This window comes from Terrapene carolina, unplaced genomic scaffold (assembly GCF_002925995.2).
Source record: "Terrapene carolina triunguis isolate 2854851 unplaced genomic scaffold, T_m_triunguis-2.0 Scaffold714, whole genome shotgun sequence".
NCBI classification, from domain to species: Eukaryota; Metazoa; Chordata; order Testudines; family Emydidae; genus Terrapene; species Terrapene triunguis.
In genome coordinates this window covers 5,166,933-5,186,372 of record NW_020665065.1, presented here as the reverse complement: position 1 = coordinate 5,186,372, position 19,440 = coordinate 5,166,933, and the positions used below count along the sequence as shown (strand labels likewise).

The window sequence follows — 19,440 nt, the reverse complement described above, 5'->3', positions numbered from 1 at the left end:
TGTTAGTCTTTAAGGTGCCACCAGACTCCTTGTTGTTTTTGTAGCTACAGATTAACACGGCTACCCCCTGATACTTGAGAACTGTTACTGTTATTTTGTGTAAATAATACAGAACAATCACACCTGGAGGCCCCTGTCAGGATCCAGGCCCCAAATAATGAAAAAAATGGTCCCGGCTGTCAAGGTTTACAATCTGAGGACCAGATCCTGCAAGCTTGTGCACAGGTAGTACCTGTGCCAGGGGAAGGGTGTCTCTGACTTCAATGGGCCTCCATGGGGGCACAGGAATAAGTAACAGGATCAGGGTTGAATGAAGCACAGATACTGCAGTGATGAGGTCACAGAAATACAAAGAAAGAGAACGACTATTATTTAATATTTACATCAGCAGTATTAACAATGCCAAGCATTCAAACATCATGAGTCAGAACAGAAAAAAATATTTGTATTTGCCTTCTGGTTTTGGAAACTTTAGGGATTAGATCTTAGAGGTTTTGTTTGTTTGTTTCTTGTTTTTCATCCAACAAGGCTGGAAACTTACTTTAAAAAAAATGCAAACGAAGATTGTCCTGTAGTCCAAGGAGGACCCTCAACAAATCAGAACTTAAGCAAAATACCAAATATCACAAGACTTATGATAAAACTGCATCTCCTGTGCTAATAGGACAATTTAAACCAGTGAGGTTTGACTATTTCTAATGTAAATTTTAATACTAAGATCTTCATATTCTGATTCCTGCATTCGGTTTCAAACTTGAAAAATGGTTTGTTTTGTTTTTTTCACAAGCTCTAAATGAAAGCATAAGGAAACCCTCACCCCCAATAGTGGCTGTTGTGGTTAAAAAAGGGAAATTTGAATCAGGGCTCCTCAAATCCATTTCTGGCTCTGCCATTGATTTATTATGTGGTCTTGTAGAAATTACTTTACCTTTCCCCATCTGTATAATTATGATTTATTCTTTGTAATACAGCAGTAATACAGAGCCTCTAACTAGCCCCTTTGTGCTTGGGATACTGGATCTAATAATGCTTAGCTACTTCTCAGGTGTATTGTGAGGATATAAACCTTGTAAAATGTTTTGAGATTCTTTGAAGAAAAATGCTATACATGCTTAAAGATATAGTGTTGAGTGTGATGTAACTATCTGGACATAAAGTGGTGCAAACCATTATTACTGTTCCAATACATAAAGGGAAATATTTTGGAAATTAAGGTTTAATCAAAGAGCACTGGGTGAGGGATTTTATTATCTCTCTTATAATCGAAGTGTTTTTAAATATATTTATAAAGCTAACTATGTATGTGAAGGGAAATTATCAACCTAGGAAAGCCAAAATGGTAAGTATTGCACTAAGACGGTTAGGTGATCTTAAAAATACTTACTCAAATACAATTTGATGAATTTTACGCCACTTAACGTTTTATAAATATTTTTAAAAATATCTATGTGAAATCTTTTAAAAAATGTTTACTGTAAAAATCTGATGTATTTTTGTACTTTATTTCTGAGGTGAAACAAAAATATTGCCAGAATCCAGAGATTGCATCAACATACTACTACTTGGGTGACTTTTTTGGCCAGGGGGTATTTGAGAGGATTCCTGAAACCTGGAAGAATCCACCTAGCCAAAAAGTGACCAACAGTTTGCATTCAGAATCCTTCAAAACCAGTCAAGAAGAAAAGTTTTAATATCAGAGCTATAAAGCCAAGGAAAGAAGGGTAGTTATTTCTGAAGAAAAGTAATTTTGATATATTCATGTCTAATAAATATTTATATAGCTATCCAAGTTGTTGGAACTAATCACTCTAGTTTTCCTTTAAAAGGGCAAATTTATCGTGGTTTTATTTCAGGCTCAGAAATGTAGCATATACAGTAGTGCGATATTTCAGTTCAAGAGACAGATAAGGTCACAGTAAAACTTCACAGCATAGTACTACTCCAAGAAGTGATGATATAAACATTTTCTTACTCAGAAGTTCTGCTCACTGCAGATTGAGTCGGATCTACTCACTTGAGTGACAATAGTGAGTAATTTTTTCTCCTGTTAGCCTTGCAAAGATAAAGCAGCTATGGGAGAGGAAGTTGAATTCTATTCAGACTACTGCCTTACCCACATTATTAACTGGGGCCCTGCCACTAAAACTTGATTCACGCAGGTGGACTCTTGCACGGCATAGAGCCAGCTGCAGGATCTGGGCCTAAACTGCAACAGTAGTTCCAAATGTTTCCTCTGTTACAAATGTGAGGGGAAAATTTTGTCCCACAGAATGTTTATTACTGGTGAGAATGCATTCAAAGAAATAATCCCTGTTTGATATTTGGATCCCTTGTTGAGTTTTCCAGTTTTACAGTTACAAAAAAACCCATCTTTTTATATTTGTAAACTGAGCAAATGTGATCTCAAATTGAGAGGTGACAAATAGGGAAACCCTGCAAATGCCATATTTCAAGTCACATTACAACTGCACTTTTAGGTAGCAAAGCCGTATAGAGTTTGGAAAAATGGCATGGGGAAATAACTTGGTGCCTATATTTACTTTACCCAGAATCTCAGATGCATGAAGAGCATGTCTCAGATCACAAAATGGATAGCACAGCATGTAGGATTTAATCACCATTTTTTATCCTGGACATTGCTCATTTGCAGGATGTTCCCAGGAAACAGGGGTTGGGACTGACCCCTCTGGACTCATATTATATCAGGGTTGGAAGGGACCTCAGGAGATCATCTAGTCCAACCCGCTGCTCAAAGCAGGACCAATCCCCAATTAGATTTTTGCCCCATATCCCTAAATGGCCCCCTCAAGGATTGAGCTCACAACCCTGGATTTAGCAGGCCAATGCTCAAAGCACTGAGCTATCCCTCCCCCCACTGCTTGCTAATTCCATCTCATCCTAGTTCAGTCCCTCCTCTCAGCCAGACACCCCTCCCCCTAACACTAGGGCCTTCAAGCCCCATAAGCCTAACCCAGAGCCCAATGCTTAGGTCCCCCAGCACTAGAGACTGTAACCCCAGTGCCTCATACCAACCACTCTGCACTCCCACCTCCCAGTACCAGCCGCCACCTCCCCTCACTACTACTTCTGCAATCCCCGCACGAAGTACCAGCCTCCAAGAGCAACCCCATTGGGGCCCCCGCCAGTAGCCAAGGCTTTCGGAGGAGTGAGCCACTCCCCCCCACACACACCCCGCGTTGCCCCGGAAGCGGAAGCAGTTGGCTTTGACTCATCCTCCGCCATATTGGATGCTGTGGTGGAGGGTGGGGGGGAAGGCGGAAGGAGAGACCTGGCCCCGGCTGCAGCGGCTCCGGCACCCGTGAGTAGTCGATGCCCGCCTCCCCCGGGACAGAGGTGGGAGCGGGGCCCAGTGCCGGGCAGTAGCTGGATACGGCCTGGGCCGCGGTGCCGGGGGCGGTGAGGGGTCCCCCGGGGCGGGGATTCTCGCCCGGGGCGCTGGGATAGCCGGGAGGGGGCGCGTTGGGAGAGGTGCCGGGGGGAACGGCCCTCGGGGTGTGACTGGACAGGAGCACGCGGCTCCCTCCGGCGGGAGGGGTGACTCTGTGGAGGCGGGAGGGGAGGCGCTCCTTGCCCCAGGCGGGGGAGTCTCGGGATCTTCCCGGGTCAGACCTGTGCGGCCCCCTAGAGCTGGGTCGGTGATTCGTCTCCCGCTGCCCACAGGGGCCGGTGCTAGTCACAGCTCGGGGCCTCCTTCCCCTTGACCTCTGCTTCAAATGAGCATTCACGTGGTTCACTTCTTATCTTTCCGGACTCCCCTCTCTCCTGCGTTGCCTCCTTTAATGAGTGTCGAGATTTAACTAACGAACACCCGGTGGAAGTTTGTTTCTTTAATGACTGGGGCTGCAGAGGTGTCCTAGAGCTGCTGCTGTTATTTGGCTGGGGATGTATTTGTGACGGGCCAGGTGCATGAGGTGGGAGGGTAGGGACCAAATCTGTTGTAAAAGGAAAACTTGCACTTTGTGGGAAGCAGAAGTAAGCTGCAATGCTTTAAAAAACTTGGGACCAACTGGGCTGCCTTGTGCCTTTGGCTGTCCACTGGCCCTTCTAACAGAACATCTTAGGCTATTGCTCATGAAAGTATGTTGTTCTTCTAGCACAGGGAACTGCATCCTTCTCTTCAGTTCTCCTTATTTGCCTGTTTTGTCTTTAAAGGCAGAAAAAATCATTAATGTTCAGAGAGTTCTCTGACCTATTTATGCTGTGCATGCTATTGGAAGAGATGAATGAAATGCCTTCATTACACATAAAATAAAATAATCAAGGAAGAGACCCTGCTTTTTCAGAATTCAGGGATGGACATTGCTTGCCTAGTAAACCAGAAAACGTAACTTCTTATAGCTCATGAGTTTGTAAGGTTAATATATTTTTAAGGTAGAACAGTAATTTTATAGAGCCATATTTCATGTTGGTAGCACTCTGTTTAAAACTCTGAACTCTATTAAGTTCATTAGGCCAGTTTCAGTCTGCTCCCTGGCTACTGACTTATTTACAGTGCTGGATTTTGATAACCTCTCACTGTAAGTAAGAGAGGAATTTTATGCTCTGTTATAATGGTGTGTTATCAAAATTAAGCCTTATTTCCAATTCTCAGATATGAGATCAGAATTAGGTCTGTAATTGTGAATCCTTTTCAAAGTAAATTTCACAAGACACACTTCTTGCAATACTTAGTCCTGGGGGAATTCTGCACCACTGTGCATACGCAGAATTTATGTCCCCCGCAGATTTCTTTGCTTCCTAATAGAAAAATGACTTTCTGACAGTGAAGCAAAGGGAAGCCACAAGAGCAGTCATGCAGTCCTCCCCAGCAGTATATTTCAGGTGCCCAGGGCAGCTGGCAGAGAGGTAAAGTACTGTGGGGTGGGGGCTGGGACTAGAGAAGACCCAGCTCATGGTTCCTACCCTGCGCCAGGCTCAGCTGCTAGTCCTAGCTGGGCTAGGGAGAATGTGACTTCCTCTTCCCTTGCACGGCATCTGGGGCCGGGTCAGACCAACCCCCAGATTTCCCCCCCAGCTGCAGGAAGCTCTGCAAACTCCCCCACTTTCTGCACCTATCGCTCCTCAGCTGCAGGGGGGGGAGGGATCCCAGTACAGAGAGCTGCTCCCCCATTTGCCCAACCCCCATACATCCAGACCCCCTCATACCCAGACCCTCCCACTGAGCCTCACCCCCCCCCCGTGCTCAGAACCCCCTTGATGAGCCCCACTCCCCCTTCACCTGGACCACCCCGACAAGCCACCCAGATCCCCACCCCACTGAGACTCAACCAGCTGCACGTGGATCCCCACTCCCCCAGCATCTGGACCCCCCACACCCAGACTCACCAGCTGAGCTCTGTTCCTCCCCCCTGTCCCCGCTGAACCCTAAGCACCTTCACCTGGACCCCCATGCCGAGTCCCATTATCATTGCACACACAACACCCCAACAATCCCCTGTGCATCCAGATTCCGTCCCCCTGCACCTGGATCCCCGCTGAGCCACCCACACCAAGATTGCCCCACACAGAACCCCCTCAACCCACGCCTGGATCCCCCCACACTAAGCTTCTCTACACTTGGATCCTGCCTTGCTGAATCTGCCTGCCCGCACCTGGCACGGAGTGGCGGGGTCCTGGGGTGTTTCTGAGGCAGGCCCAGTCCTTGCGCTACGTCAGGGTTGGATGCAGCCTCACTGCTGAGTCCGTGTCCCAGTGGGGAGCTGCAGAGTGATCTCCCACCTCTGTGCTGTCAGTGGCCTGTGCTCCCCAATTCCATCTTGGAGCCTCCACATTTATTTGACAAATAAAATGTGCAGAATTTTAAAATATTGTGTGTAGAATTTTTAATTTTTTTGGCGCACAACCTCAGGGGTAGATACTGTAGTTTTAACCACTAATGTTCTGTAAGTTTTGAAATGTTGCTGCTTGTATCTTTAACTATTAAACATTGTAACACCTATAAGGAATATTATGTTACATATTTCAAACCTATGCTATTTGAAATGCATTGAGAGAGGTTCATAATAACATAAATCAGGAAAATATACTTATTTGGTTTTAAAACTATGAATGTGCTAAAAAACTTCAGTGACACTATAGACATTCAGATCTATCCCTGGAATAATAAAAAAATTTTTTATCAGATGTTCCTCCAAGCACTTTTCTTTTTGTAAATTGAATAATAATCACCACTTAATCAGATGTGAAGTTTTTTACTACCCATATTGCAGAACAGAATTCAAAAGAAGGCCCCAATCCTGCAAGAACTAGGTGTCTTTAACTTCATGCATAAGTGGTCCCATTGATTTCAACGGAACTACTAGGCCATGTCTACACTTACAAGCTTACCGTGGCACAGATGTACCAATACAGCTATGCCACTGTAAGAGCACTCATGTAGCTGCGTTATGCCAAAAGAACAGAGCTCTCCTGTGAACATAATAAAACCAGCTCAAGGAATGGCAATAGCTATGTCGGCGTGAGAGTGTCTCCCGCCGACATAGCGCTGTGCACACGAGTGCTTATGCTGACAAAATTTATGTTGCTCGGGGGGGGTGTTTTTTCACACACCTGAACGATAAAAGTTTTGCTGTCATCAGGGTGGATTTGATTTAAATCTAATATATTTAAATCATGATTTAAATCACTAGTCAGGAAGACTTGATTTAATCATGGATTTCTACATAAAAGTGCATTCTTGTTGGTTGTTCTAACTTTAATACATATTCTTCACAACTCAGAGATAGATGTAGGTTTCATTTTTAGAAGTACACACTGTAAATTTTTTAAGTGATTTATTTTGAAAACTTTTCAGATTAGTTTTACAGCTATATCAGAAAATGAATGATTATTTGGTTATTTCATTTACCAAAGGTATTTGAAGCAGATATTTATGAAGTCATTGGGAGGGGAACGATCTCTAATTCAACAGGTTAATCATTAATATTTGGAGGATTTTCTTGCCATGTTGTATTAGAAAGAGAACATCACCAGACAGACATATAAATTGTTTTATTTAACTAAAACAACAACGTTTTGTATTCTGGATTTTTTTCTTCAACAGCAAACGTATAATATTTTAACAAAACAAGCATATGGAGATATACCTATCTCATAGAACTGGAAGGGACATCGAGTCCAGCCCCCTGCCTTCACTAGCAGGACCAAGTACTGATTTTTGTCCCAGATCCCTAAGTGGCCTCCTTAAGGATTGAACTCACAACCCTGGGTTTAGCAAGCCAATGCTCAAACCACTAAGCTATTTTTGAATTTAGTTAAACATTCAAGTTTTTTAAAATCAGGTTTGTTTTTGTTAAAATTGTTTTACAGTAAAATAGTTAAATATTTAAAAAACAAAACAAAAATTAAATCGACTACGTCAGCCAGGTCAACATGAGAAACTTAAAATATTGGCTTCTGCAGCTAACTCAGTTGTCTTCACCTTCATTTTCCTGTTTGTTCATAACCTGGAAAAGAAAAACAAGCTTTCCTGCTTTTTCGGGTCCCAAAGGATTTCTCAATTTTGAATGAATTAGTCTAAGGAAGAAAATATTCTTCCTACACTGGCAGAAGAAGCTACTGCTGTTAAAAGTGAGATTATCTCTTCAACAGTCTCTGAATCCAAGTGCTTAAGTGACTTCTACCAGTTCACTGGTGTGACTTTCTTTAAAACATCATCAGCAAACATATATTTCTTGAATGGTTCTTATTCCCAAACTGGGTCTCTTTTATGGGCTGCTGCCATTATAGGTTTTCCTTTCTAGTGAGAGAATATGAATGGTATGGTAGATCTCAAATCAATGAAGGCTGCACTCAGGAAGACCTCAAGACTTCTGGAATATGCTGCTCAGTTTCATTTTTGTTTCTACTGCCTGTCTCTCCCTTCTCACATTTATCTCCAGACTTATCCTTGTCCAGATCTATTCTGCCCCCAACAATCTTCTATTCATTGAACTTTTTGAAACTTTGCACTTTTAGAGAGAGGTAAGGGATTGACTCTGTGTACACAAATTTGCAGATGGACAATAGGGTTGAGGTCTGTTATTTCTCACCTCTATATATATTATTTATTTATTTAAAAACATTTTTTGCTGGAGACACAAATCCACAGTTTGAGAAATGAAAAACTAAGCATCTCTGCTGGTATCTTCTAGACTGAGCACTGAGTCCCATTGAGTAGATAGAAAGATTAACCTAAATAATCTATAAAGAAGCCTCTGGAACCCCATAAAATTGGGTCCCTAATCCATGAACTATTGGAACTCATTTACAAAACTTTTCTTAACAATTACATGAATATATTGTCTTATACTATAGAACTAGAATTTATAATCCCTATTCCATGATGAGATATCTTTGAGCTATAATGTTTCTTAATTAAAACTATCTTTAGATAGGTTTTTTCCTCAAAAAGCATTTTATCAAAAAAATCCGATTTTAAAAAAAAATCATTGATTTTTATCCACCCTGGCTGACAGAAATGTTAGTGTTGACATGGCCCTAGTGTATGTAACTGTGTGCAGGATTGGGATTTTAGATCCTATTACAGATCTGATTTTCCAAGTCCCCATTGATGATTGAGTAGAAGCACATAATGAGAACATTAAAGATACTCAAATGAATATTGGTATCATTGACAGAAAGGAAACATTTCTTCCATGATGAAACATTTCCGTCGTTGTAGCCATTCTGGTTCTGCTTTAGATTCACTAGGTTTGAAAAAGTTTCAAAACTAATAATAAGGTAGTGGTAATAGAGGAAGTTATGAATAAAAGCATGTTGAATCTTTGAGTTTCTATAATGGTATTTTCTCTCCGCACCCTGTGGAGTTAACTGAAGAGAAAAATGTATTTCCTGTCTTTGGCCCTGGATATTAAAAGGACACTTTTGTATTGTCAAATTTTAGGAGTCTTTCTTTGGTATACCCAGGATCGAGGTGGGGCTGAAGTTCTGAATTGTCACTATCAATCCTCTTACCTCTGATATTGTGATAGGGACTCCTTCCCATTACTGATTATTATTCCCATGTAAAAGAGGGATAATACATAGCTTTCAGATTTTTACCATGCACCCAGAGAGAAATTTAGAGTTATAACATTTCATAAATCTCCAGATTGTCATTAGGACCAAGAGCTTCCTTCCATCTATTTGTCACTATAATGCAGCATTTAATACAATTTACCGGTAATCTTCCTTGGTTTACTAATACTTCACCCATCTGTATTGCTTTAAGATCTTCAGGTGAAAAACACTCTCTAAATGTTAATTGCTACAGAGCTGAAATTGCTCCCATTATCACATAGAGCAACATAGTCCTGCCCAGAGATGGGAATCCAGGAAGTAGTGTGAGGTATTACCTTTGGTGATGTGGCACATCTGCTCAGATTCCATAGGATTTTGTTTGTGTCTTAAAGCAAACTGCAGAGCTTGTTTGTTTTTAACTGGAGGAGTGGAGGAGAATCCTAAATCAAAAGTATTGCATTTATTAATAATGTTTTTCACCTGAGTTCTGGGTCCTGTCTCTTACCATGTGAGAGGGAGTAAGGCAATATAAGCTCTTAAAGGTAATCATTTTCCACTGTTGCTGAGATGTTCATTTTGGCAAAGATATGACTGACAACATCAAATGCTTCAAACAGTGCAGGAAAATGTTTCAGTTTAGGTGCTTATGATGCCAGCTCTTGGATGGAACCCAAAGTACAGAAGACAGATTTGAATTTATCTAAATATGTAGTCACTTACTAATTTTGAGAGGAGGGGGGTCTTAAATAGGTTTCTTAAATTTTGGTTTTGCAGTTTACCTTTAAAGGCTAAAGGTGTGGGGGGGAAGGGTAATATCACAGTACATCATCTCCAGATTATTGTTTCCAGATTATTACTCTGATTTCTGGCATATCAAGGTGAGAACATCACTTAGATCTCTTGCCTCAGTTACTGTTTGTAATTTTTCCTAAAAATGTCTTGGATCCTCTCCCTCCTTTGTAAAATATATTTAACCCTTTCCTTTCTTGACACTTCCCCTGAAATAGAATGAATGAATGTCCTGTCTTTAAAAATGTTTCACAGAAGATACCTTTTCGTTTCAAACAAGATATCAGATCACCAAGATACGAAATCACACACCTGAATGCTGATGCATGTAAAGTGTCTTAAAGTTTCACTATATTAAGTTTTCATTTTTAATATGTTTTCTGTATAAATGTCTTGTTTTCACAGCAACAATGTCTGAAGGGGACAGTATTGGAGAGTCTGTTCATGGCAAACCTTCAGTGGTGTATAGATTTTTCACAAGACTTGGACAGGTTGGTTTTATGTGAGAGATCATGTTGGGAACTAGTGTCACTGGATTTATACAATTTTTTTTGACAGAAAGCTTCGTGTAACCATAATTAATTCAAGCAATTACTATTTGCTATTAAAAGCTAAAACTTATGTTTTACTAAACCATGAGTACTTATGTAAATTAGACAACATAGTACACACATTTTTAAAAGTGACGCGATTTTTGGATGCACAAATTTTTGGATGAACACCTTAAAGAAGCCTGATTTTTTTTTTTTTTTCTTTTCTTTTCTTGGTGGTTTTCAGCACTTTCTGAACATTTGCTCCCCTTAAGATGTTCAGAGTTAGACACACACATTTGCTAATGATTTTTAAAACACTTAGAGTGTAAGCTTTCCAATAGCCATAAAAAAATTTTTTTTGTCCTCTGGGTAACTCGGGCTCAAAATCTGATTTTGTAAACAGAAGATTTAAACATAACATTAATGGAAACTTATTTATGAAACTGGAAAAAAAAACCGTTTCTCTAGTTACAACTTAAAATTGCCAGCCAGTTATACTAGTGTTTAAGAACCAGAAAGTGAGTGACTAGAAATGAAAGTGAAATTTGTTAGCAAAGCGTGACCTAACTGAATAAAATGTAAGCAAGTAACCAGTCTAAATAGTGCCAAGTAAACCTGAGTTCTAAAAATGTTTTTAATCTTTTAAACTATGATGTTTAACCAAAAAATGTCCCTTAAAACTTGTGGTCTTTCTGACACTCATTTAAATTACTCTATAATAAACCATGTTTGTGTATAAAACATTTTACATTTCATTCTAGATCTACCAATCCTGGCTAGACAAATCTACTCCATATACAGCAGTACGATGGGTTGTAACTCTGGGTCTGAGTTTTATCTACATGATTAGAGTTTATCTACTACAGGTAGGAAAACTAAATTTATTGCATTTGTCATATTTAGAATAACATTGTAACTTTAAAAGGAATACTTTTTTATTAGATTGAATAATCCATTTCACCAAAACACTTGCTAAGAAATATTGGATCATATGGGTCAAAGTGAGAATATTTTAAGTTTACATGCATGGACATGTAATGAAATAATAACTTCAAGATGGAAACAAGTTTGGTAGAATAAACAGATTCCTAAACCAGCTACTTTCAGTGTCATGAAGGAGTTATAGTTAAGTACATATGCGTGTCTTTTTTTGGCTACTCATCTTTTCCCTAGGAAAAGCTTTGGTATGCTTTGTGTGAAGTGAAAGTGCGTTGTTTTTTTCCCTCCAATTAATAGCAATAGTAATTTGAGCAGCTACAATCTTGAAAGGGATGGTTAAGGTTGGCTGTTTTGTTTTGTAGCAGGAGAAAGTGGGAAGCGCCACTGTTATGTTCTAATGAAATTGCATAATAAACCTCTTAAAACTTTCATTCATGTTTTAGCTTCCTGTTTAAACCTTTGCATCTCATTCACGTGCCAGCATTCCTCTCCTAGCACGGAACCTATGAAGAATTTCTTCATTACCACTATTTTATCATCACTGGCAAGCAGCAGACTGCATCTCCACTAACCTGTTTTCTCTATTTTATGCCAATCCAAAATTCAGTTAAGCACTTTAGAACCAGTGTTCCCAAAGCTGCCCTAAGCAAGAGTGCAATTATTTTTTTGTTGCTCAGTGATATTCAAAGAGTAACACATTTCTGATAACTTCAGCAGTGTCCCTGTTTAAGTGCTTGACCTTCTAAAGATTAAAACCTCTAAGCCTGAAAACAATACCAAAAGTAATTGCAGGAGGCTCTGAAATTGAGTAACAGCATCATAACTGCTGGAGCACTTGAACTTTTATGTGAATTTTCTTTGGGTACTTTCCTTCCTGAAAGAACTTTCAGATGATCCAGTCTTGGTTTTCATATGTAAAATGTGGCTGCTATTAGCTATATAGCCCATATGCATTAGTATTCCTCTCCTAGGGCACAATCTGGGAAATATTTGAAACGGAATGTCCTAAACTCTTACGGAGTTTTGTAGGAATTGGAGGCACTAAGTATCTCGTAGGAGATGATCTGCACCACTGCCCTCAACTCACATAGATGTCAACAGGAGCTGGTAGTGCTCAGCACTCTGCAAAGTTATATACCACGTAAACTTAGAATCATTCAAAGGCTAATACATTCAGGTGCCTATCTAAAGAATACAATACAATTTATTCTGGTATTGCTGCCTTCGGAAAAGTTGGAGGAGAATGAACCAAGAGTTGTGGCAATGTTATCTGGATGTTAGAGCTTTATAATTTTTTTTTTTTTCCTTGGAGGACAGGTTATTCAGCCGTAACTTCTTCAATTGAAAGAGATTACACTCTGATATCCATGCATTGTGATGTAATCCTTAAATGTCTTTAACAGTGTGTATGCAGTGTAGTTGTAGCCATGTCAGTTCCAGGATATTAGAGACACGAAGGTGGGTGAGGTACTATCTTTTATCGGACCAGTTTCTGTTGGTGAGAGAGACAAGCTTTGGAGCCACATAGACTTCTTCAGCTCTGTGTGGCTCGAAAGCTTGTCTCTCTCACCAACAGAAGTTGGGCTGATATTACCTCACCCACCTTGTCTCTCTAATGTGTTGTCATACAAACTGACAACTATTTCTAGAAATAACTGTATGTGCTGTTAGAGACTTGTTAGACTGTTGTTCCCAGTGTAGTTTATTTGCTGCGAGTAACTGTTTTACTAACACATTTTGCATGAATGCTAAAATAGAAGTCTAGGACAATTATATTTGATCTTATAACAACAAGATTTAAGGGACTTTATTTTACTTATCTTATTTTCTTATCAATTTTTTCTGGAAATGGTCTGTTGCAAATTGCCCTCTCCAGTTTAAGCTGCTGGAACAGATCTCTGCTATATTGTAACTTCCTTAATTCCTTATTTAATGATGTATTTCTCAATATTCCTCCCCTTAGACAAAATGCATTATGCTTGCATCTTATCAAAAATTAGATTTTGCTTAAAGGGACACAGTTGGCTTAAAAATAATTGTTTTTAAAGTGGCAGATATCCTTTTCCATTACTAAACACCATAGATTCTTAAACCTGCAAGGACTACAAAAATATTATCATTATTGTGGTTGTCTACTTTTTGTGCTTCTCTGAGTTTGGACAAAGAAACTGAATGTGGTGTTTTGCTTACTAGTTTGTCTCACTACACCCTACATCCTACGCATCTTCTTGCAATTAAATAACATCATAAAATCTTTACTGTTGTTACGCTTTATAAAACACTTAATTTTCAAAATCTAAACTAAATTTCAAGCCTAACTAAACTTTCAGATTTTTCCTGCTTTGCTTACATGCCCTTTAATTCATTTAGTCATTCTTACATAGCTGTAAGTGAAAGTAGCTAGAAACATTCCATAGTAAATTTTTAGCTTACTCTGTTATAGTAAGAAACACTGGACAAAAAGGGCAGTTGAATTATAGGAACCAACCAATTGCCAAGTTGGATTAGATCTGCATGGGTGGTTTTTACCTATTCACACAGAGCCTAAATACTTGGGTTTCATGCAAGTGGAGTTTCACCCATTGTACGTCAGCTGTTTTAAAACTTGTCACTTGCAAATAAAAAAGTAATTGGGGGAAGAAACCAAAAACAGGTAAAACAATATGTGCTAGTCCTGATAAACAAGTATTTGAAGCTGTTTTCCGTGAAGTTTTCAGTCTGACTTTTTGTTTTTTGTTCTTTCCTAGGGTTGGTACATTGTGACTTATGCCTTGGGAATCTACCACCTAAATCTCTTCATAGCTTTCTTGTCGCCAAAGGTAGATCCCTCTCTAATGGAAGACTCAGGTATAGTGGACATTACTCCCGTTACTATAATTTTGAACATAAACTATTTTCCAAATCACTTAATCAGTTTCATCTATCTTCACGTGAACAAACGTCTTCAGAGAAGAGTAGAAAATTCTCAATAGTGAGAACAGAGTTTGAGTTTAAAAGTTGTGCCTTAGGAATTATTTAAAAATTAACAGTGCAGGAAGGGTCTCTAATCGTGGCTTTCATCTAAGGCAGTAGCTCTCAAACTTTCCAGTCTACTATGCCCCCTTTCAGGAGTCTGATTTGTCTGCTGTTACTCCCCCCCTCACCCCCTCCCCAAGTTTCACCTTGGTTAAAAACTGCTTGCTTACAAAATCAGACATAAAAATATAAGTGACACAACACACTAGTACTGAAAAATTGCTTCATTTCTCATTTTTACCATATAATTATAGAATAAATCAATTGGAATATAAATATTTTACTTACATTTCAGTGTATAGTACAGTGGTGAGCAACCTGTGGCCCATCAGGGTAATCCGCTGGCAGGCCGCCAGATAGTTTGTTTACATTTGCACAGCCGCCTGCAGCTCCCAGTGGCCATGGTTCACCGTTCCCGGCCAATGGGAGCGGCGGCCAGCACGGACTGCAGGTTGTCCACCATTGGTATAGTATATAGAGCAGTATAAACAAGTCATTGCCTGCTGTAAAACTAGGCAAATACTGTATCTAGATGAGCTGATGTACCCCTGGGAAGACCTCTGAGTACCTCCAGGGGTATGTGTACCCTTGACTGAGAACCACTGATCTAAGGATCTCAAAGCATTTTACATATTTAATCAATTGAGCTTTTGAAAGATTCTTTTTTGAGGTTCAAACAAAGGCACAGAGGACCTGTCTACACAGGCAAAACTGAGCTGAATTCAACTGAAAACACACACAGTTCTTAACATCTGGGTAAATATATCATTATTTTATATTGGTCATGCTAGGCTACCACATGACCCACTCTCTAAAAGATATTAACATCTGCATAGACACAGTTTAAGGAGGGGGTGGGGTGTTGTAATCAAGTAAGTTTAGTTAAACTGAAAAACACACCTCCTTTGACTCATTTAGATGTAAGTAAAAAGTTATTTCCCTAAAATCCCAAAGCCAATCTGTCAGATGAGAATAGAATCCAAGAGTCCTGACTCCCAGCCCTGCACTTGAACTACGTGACCACAAAAGCTTTTGAATAACTTCAATTATTTGTTACAGTCCAAAACCACAGCATGTACATTGAATGTTATATGAATACATTATAGATGGGAATTAAATAGATTTTTCTCCTATAGGTTATTCCTTGACATTGCTTATAAGTGGTGGCATATGTAGATGTGTTAACATGTCTGTTCCCAAACAAATGCACAGTGGGGCTTTAACGTATCCTCAGATTTTACCTTTCAGTCTGTTTATGGTATCTGTTTTCAGATATTTTAAAATTACTTCCTCAGAATGGAAAATATTTTTGAAGGCTGGAACTAGGTTAGATATTGCATAATGGTCTGAACTTTTCTGGAGATCTGGGTTCAATTGTGACATCACTCTCAAAACAAATATTATTTGATCAAGCATTAGCAACTCGTCCTTCAGTGATCAATTTTACACAAATAGGAAACTTGAACTCTTGCAAGGAGCTATTCTGTTCTGGAGATAGGCTTTGTATATAATAGTGACAGTAGGAAAGAACAGAATCTTTACTAGACTGATCGATTAAGGGATGATTTACCTTAAAAGATTGATTTTTTTTTTTTTTTTTTTTTTTGCCTTTTTTATCCAGATGATGGTCCTTCATTACCCACAAAACAAAATGAGGAATTTCGACCCTTCATTAGAAGGCTGCCAGAGTTTAAATTCTGGTGAGCGGATACATGTGCCCATTCTCTTAAAAATAAAAAGCATTTACATGAATGTGTCAAATAAGTCACTTCCAGTGTGTGGGAGGGATTAATTATGTAATTTATTTTTAAGGCATTCTGCTACTAAAGGCATCCTTGTTGCAATGGTATGTACATTCTTTGAGGCTTTCAACGTTCCGGTATTCTGGCCAATCCTCGTGATGTACTTCATTATGCTATTCTGTATCACTATGAAGAGACAAATCAAGGTAATGTGCTGAGGTTGGATTGAATCTTTTTGAAGATAAAATATCACCGCTTAAGAGTGTCTTTCCATGTTGGCAGCCAGATGATCACTGTGTATGTTTATCTGTGTATATATAGTATGGCCAATATTTTTAAACTTAAATACCTAAGTGTAGGCACTCTTCAGCACAAACTGTAATTGGAAATATAAATACTCAATACTCCTGAAAATCAAATCCATTTAGACACCTAGATATCAAATTGTTATCCCCCTTACGTTCATTCTTCAAAGGATTCAGATTTATCAGAATAATATCTTCTGAAGTAGTAAATTTGGTGCTTATAATGGATAATATGCACCATTCATCCATGGCATTTCTGCAGTATAATGTGCAAAGCAGACTATTGGGATCTCAAATTGGTGATGCGTGTTGTGAAAAACTTGGCATTTTTAAAAAGACAAACACAGCAAAGTAATTCAGGTTGGCTTTGATACATTTTCTATAGCTTGTTGGCTTGTAAATGGAAATTAAAAATAAAGATTTTTAAAATGTCTCATTCTGAATTTTGAAGTAGTATATTTTGATTCATGATTGTAAAGTGAGGACTAAGGGATTTACATTAATACATTTATGCTGCTTAATCCTTTCATGATTAACCATCTTGACTATTCCATACTGTGTATCTTTTTTTGTAAAGTTCGAGGTACAAACTCTCAAACAACCCCATTTAAAGTGTTCAGTGTAGTGTATACTAATAAATAATACAGAAAAAAGTGCCATTTAAATCCTTTGTGTAGCTTGTGACTGAATGGCATCTTATGTTGTTGAAGTTAAACGTTGTACATCTTATCAGTTGTAAATTAGTGATTATGCTGAAGAGCTTTGTGTATTGTGGCTTTAACTGCATATTATGGTGTTTTGATAGAAATATTACATCTGTCAAACAGTTCTGTTTAGCAACTAAACTGATGTCTTTTTGTTTACAGCATATGGTAAAGTACAGGTATATACCCTTCACACATGGCAAGAGGAAATACAAAGGGAAGGAAGACATGGGAAAGACCTTCGCTAGCTAGAAGTTGAATTGAGCCTGTTGACTGACTCTACATATAACTACAAGAACGGTTTTGAGCCATTGTAACAATGCCTTTTTTCTTCATATAAAGTAATTAAGAGGGTGGTGACAAAGCAGTTGAATTTTCATTTTAAGAGGATGTTTCTATTTTTTGTCTGAAATATCAGTTTCTTGAAGAAACTGGCATTCTAACCAAATTGATTGGGTTAATTTATCTTTGATAACAAGTTGGAGAATCTTCGATATCCCATTGATTTGGGATCATGTGTTGCTTTCAAGGTCCACTGCAATCATTGTGGCATTGGGGAGGCTAATGGCTACAATTAGGTTTTTTTACAGTGTTCCTGCCCAGTATGACCCTGAAATGCTGTGCACATATGTGGAGGAAAATAGTAAGTTGGCACACATGATGCTGTTGTCTGCTTCATAATTGTGTGCTAAGTTCATACTCGGGTCTGATAGGCCTTAATATATGCAGAATTTCAGCTGACAAGGTACATGCATGGTATCACTGGAGTGTAACCAAGTTAGTAAAGAGTAGATAGGGTTTTTTAAAAAGAAATCCTAAATTCTGTTTTTTGCAGAAGGGAAATAAAGATTAATATAGCTCATAAGGAAACTCATTTGTGTTAGGTTCTAATGCCAGTTTCGCCATTGCATCTCATGGCAGATGCTGAAATTGGGCTCATTCATAATGACTCAAAACTTTGTTCTTAAACTATCATGATTTCTTTTGAGGGCCTGGAATTATAAATATATATATTTTAATTGTTATTAGTTGGAGAATATTTTGACTTGTTTCTTTGATACTTAAGGGTTTTTTTTTTTGATTAACTTAAGTTTGCTTCATGCAGCCCCATAAGAACACACCCAAACTGGCCATAGCAGACAAACGTTGTGGATTTTAACAGCTTTTCATTTTCTATGAAAAATATAGAAATAAATGACCTGCATGTAAACTTTTTGATGTGATACAGCTACAAACAATTTTATTAAGTGACTTTTTAATTCCAAACTTTATTAAAAGACAGTTGTCCCCCTTTCTTGTTTTAGTCATCTTTACATAAAATATATTGGGCTAATAATATTTATAGATCTGCCATTTTAAATGGTGTCAACACTTACATTTTCCTCTTTTTGTTCAAGTAACACATTTACTTAGTTCTTAAGAGTTCATTCAGTTGAATTATATTTCAGGTGCTAGGATGAGACGAGTCCTTTGAATGCACTACGTAGTGTAGCGGCAGCTTCAACAGATTCTTGCTATGGAACGCGTACAAAGGAACCCTTGTTTGCTTGTGCAGAATGAAAAAGCCACTAGGAAACCCTGTACACCATTAATTAGATTCAGCCTGCTGTAATCTTGAAAAATGTCCTATGGTTTTTAACTAGCATTGTGGAAACCAGTGTTTTTTTTATAAAGTAAACTTGTTCAACCTAAAGTTTCATGCAAATGTGATTGAAAAATACTATATAACCGTAAGCCCTTATCAAATGCCAATCATGAACACTGTTGCTGCCAAGAAAAACTAAAAGTCCTGAGTTTAAGAAACTGCGTTACAATTTGCTGTCATAGTTTTTGTAGTTTCACTTCTGACTGTGCCTGCAAATCAGGGAGATATGTAAAAATAGTAATTGTCTTTGTATTCATTTACCTACAGAATTATTGGAGGCACAAAATAAGTGGCTGGTTGACTCCCTTTCAACATCAAGCCCTAAAGGTGAATTAGAGACTTATCTATTAAAACTGTAAAAAAGGAATATACTTGTAATTGCAGATTTGAAATGTTGTTCCTTTGCTCAGCTGCTGTTTTTCTCTCAGTGGCAGCTCATGATCAATACCTTCTTCTTTACTGTTGTTGTAGGTAGGAGTAGCTTGCCCCCTATGCACTGAGATTTTAACGATGTTCAAACAATGAGTAGTATCCCAAGCCCAGGCACGGACAAGTCTAGAACATGGTTTCTTAAAAATAACAAACACACCACCTGTGCAGTGGTTGAGTGAACTGTTCTAAACTGTTTAAGCAGGCATTTTCTTAAACCACTTCTAAATGTTTTCTTAGTGTTAAGTTCTATGTCTTCATCAATTATGGCTGAAGAAACCTAGATCTTGACAGATACAAGAATAACTTTCTAGTACA

General features: G+C 38.6%; 2 protein-coding genes across 2 annotated transcripts in view; one reads left to right on the top strand and one right to left on the bottom strand.

The window, feature by feature from the left end:
• Window positions 1-2,621, bottom strand: part of MORN1 (MORN repeat containing 1) — an 88,112-nt gene extending 85,491 nt beyond the window's left edge. The window contains exon 1 of the mRNA XM_026660105.1: window positions 2,546-2,621. Within this exon, the coding sequence (XP_026515890.1) occupies window positions 2,546-2,621 (76 nt within the window). The remainder of the gene's footprint in view (window positions 1-2,545) is intronic.
• Window positions 2,622-10,205: 7,584 nt separating this feature from the next.
• On the top strand, window positions 10,206-18,342 carry RER1 (retention in endoplasmic reticulum sorting receptor 1). The gene is made up of 6 exons (XM_029913561.1): window positions 10,206-10,301; window positions 11,105-11,209; window positions 14,030-14,129; window positions 15,919-15,997; window positions 16,110-16,245; window positions 17,211-18,342. The coding sequence occupies exons 1-6, from the start codon at window positions 10,221-10,223 to the stop codon at window positions 17,298-17,300; spliced, it is 591 nt and encodes a 196-aa protein (XP_029769421.1). The 5' UTR covers window positions 10,206-10,220; the 3' UTR covers window positions 17,301-18,342.
• Window positions 18,343-19,440: the final 1,098 nt, after the last annotated feature.

Coding starts and splice junctions, on each gene's coding strand:
- RER1 (XM_029913561.1), top strand. CDS start 10,221: ATGTCTGAAGGGGACAGTATTGGAGAGTCTGTTCATGGCAAACCTTCA. Junction 10,302..11,104: donor TTTTCACAAGACTTGGACAG/GTTGGTTTTATG, acceptor ATTTCATTCTAG/ATCTACCAATCCTGGCTAGA. Junction 11,210..14,029: donor TTAGAGTTTATCTACTACAG/GTAGGAAAACTA, acceptor GTTCTTTCCTAG/GGTTGGTACATTGTGACTTA.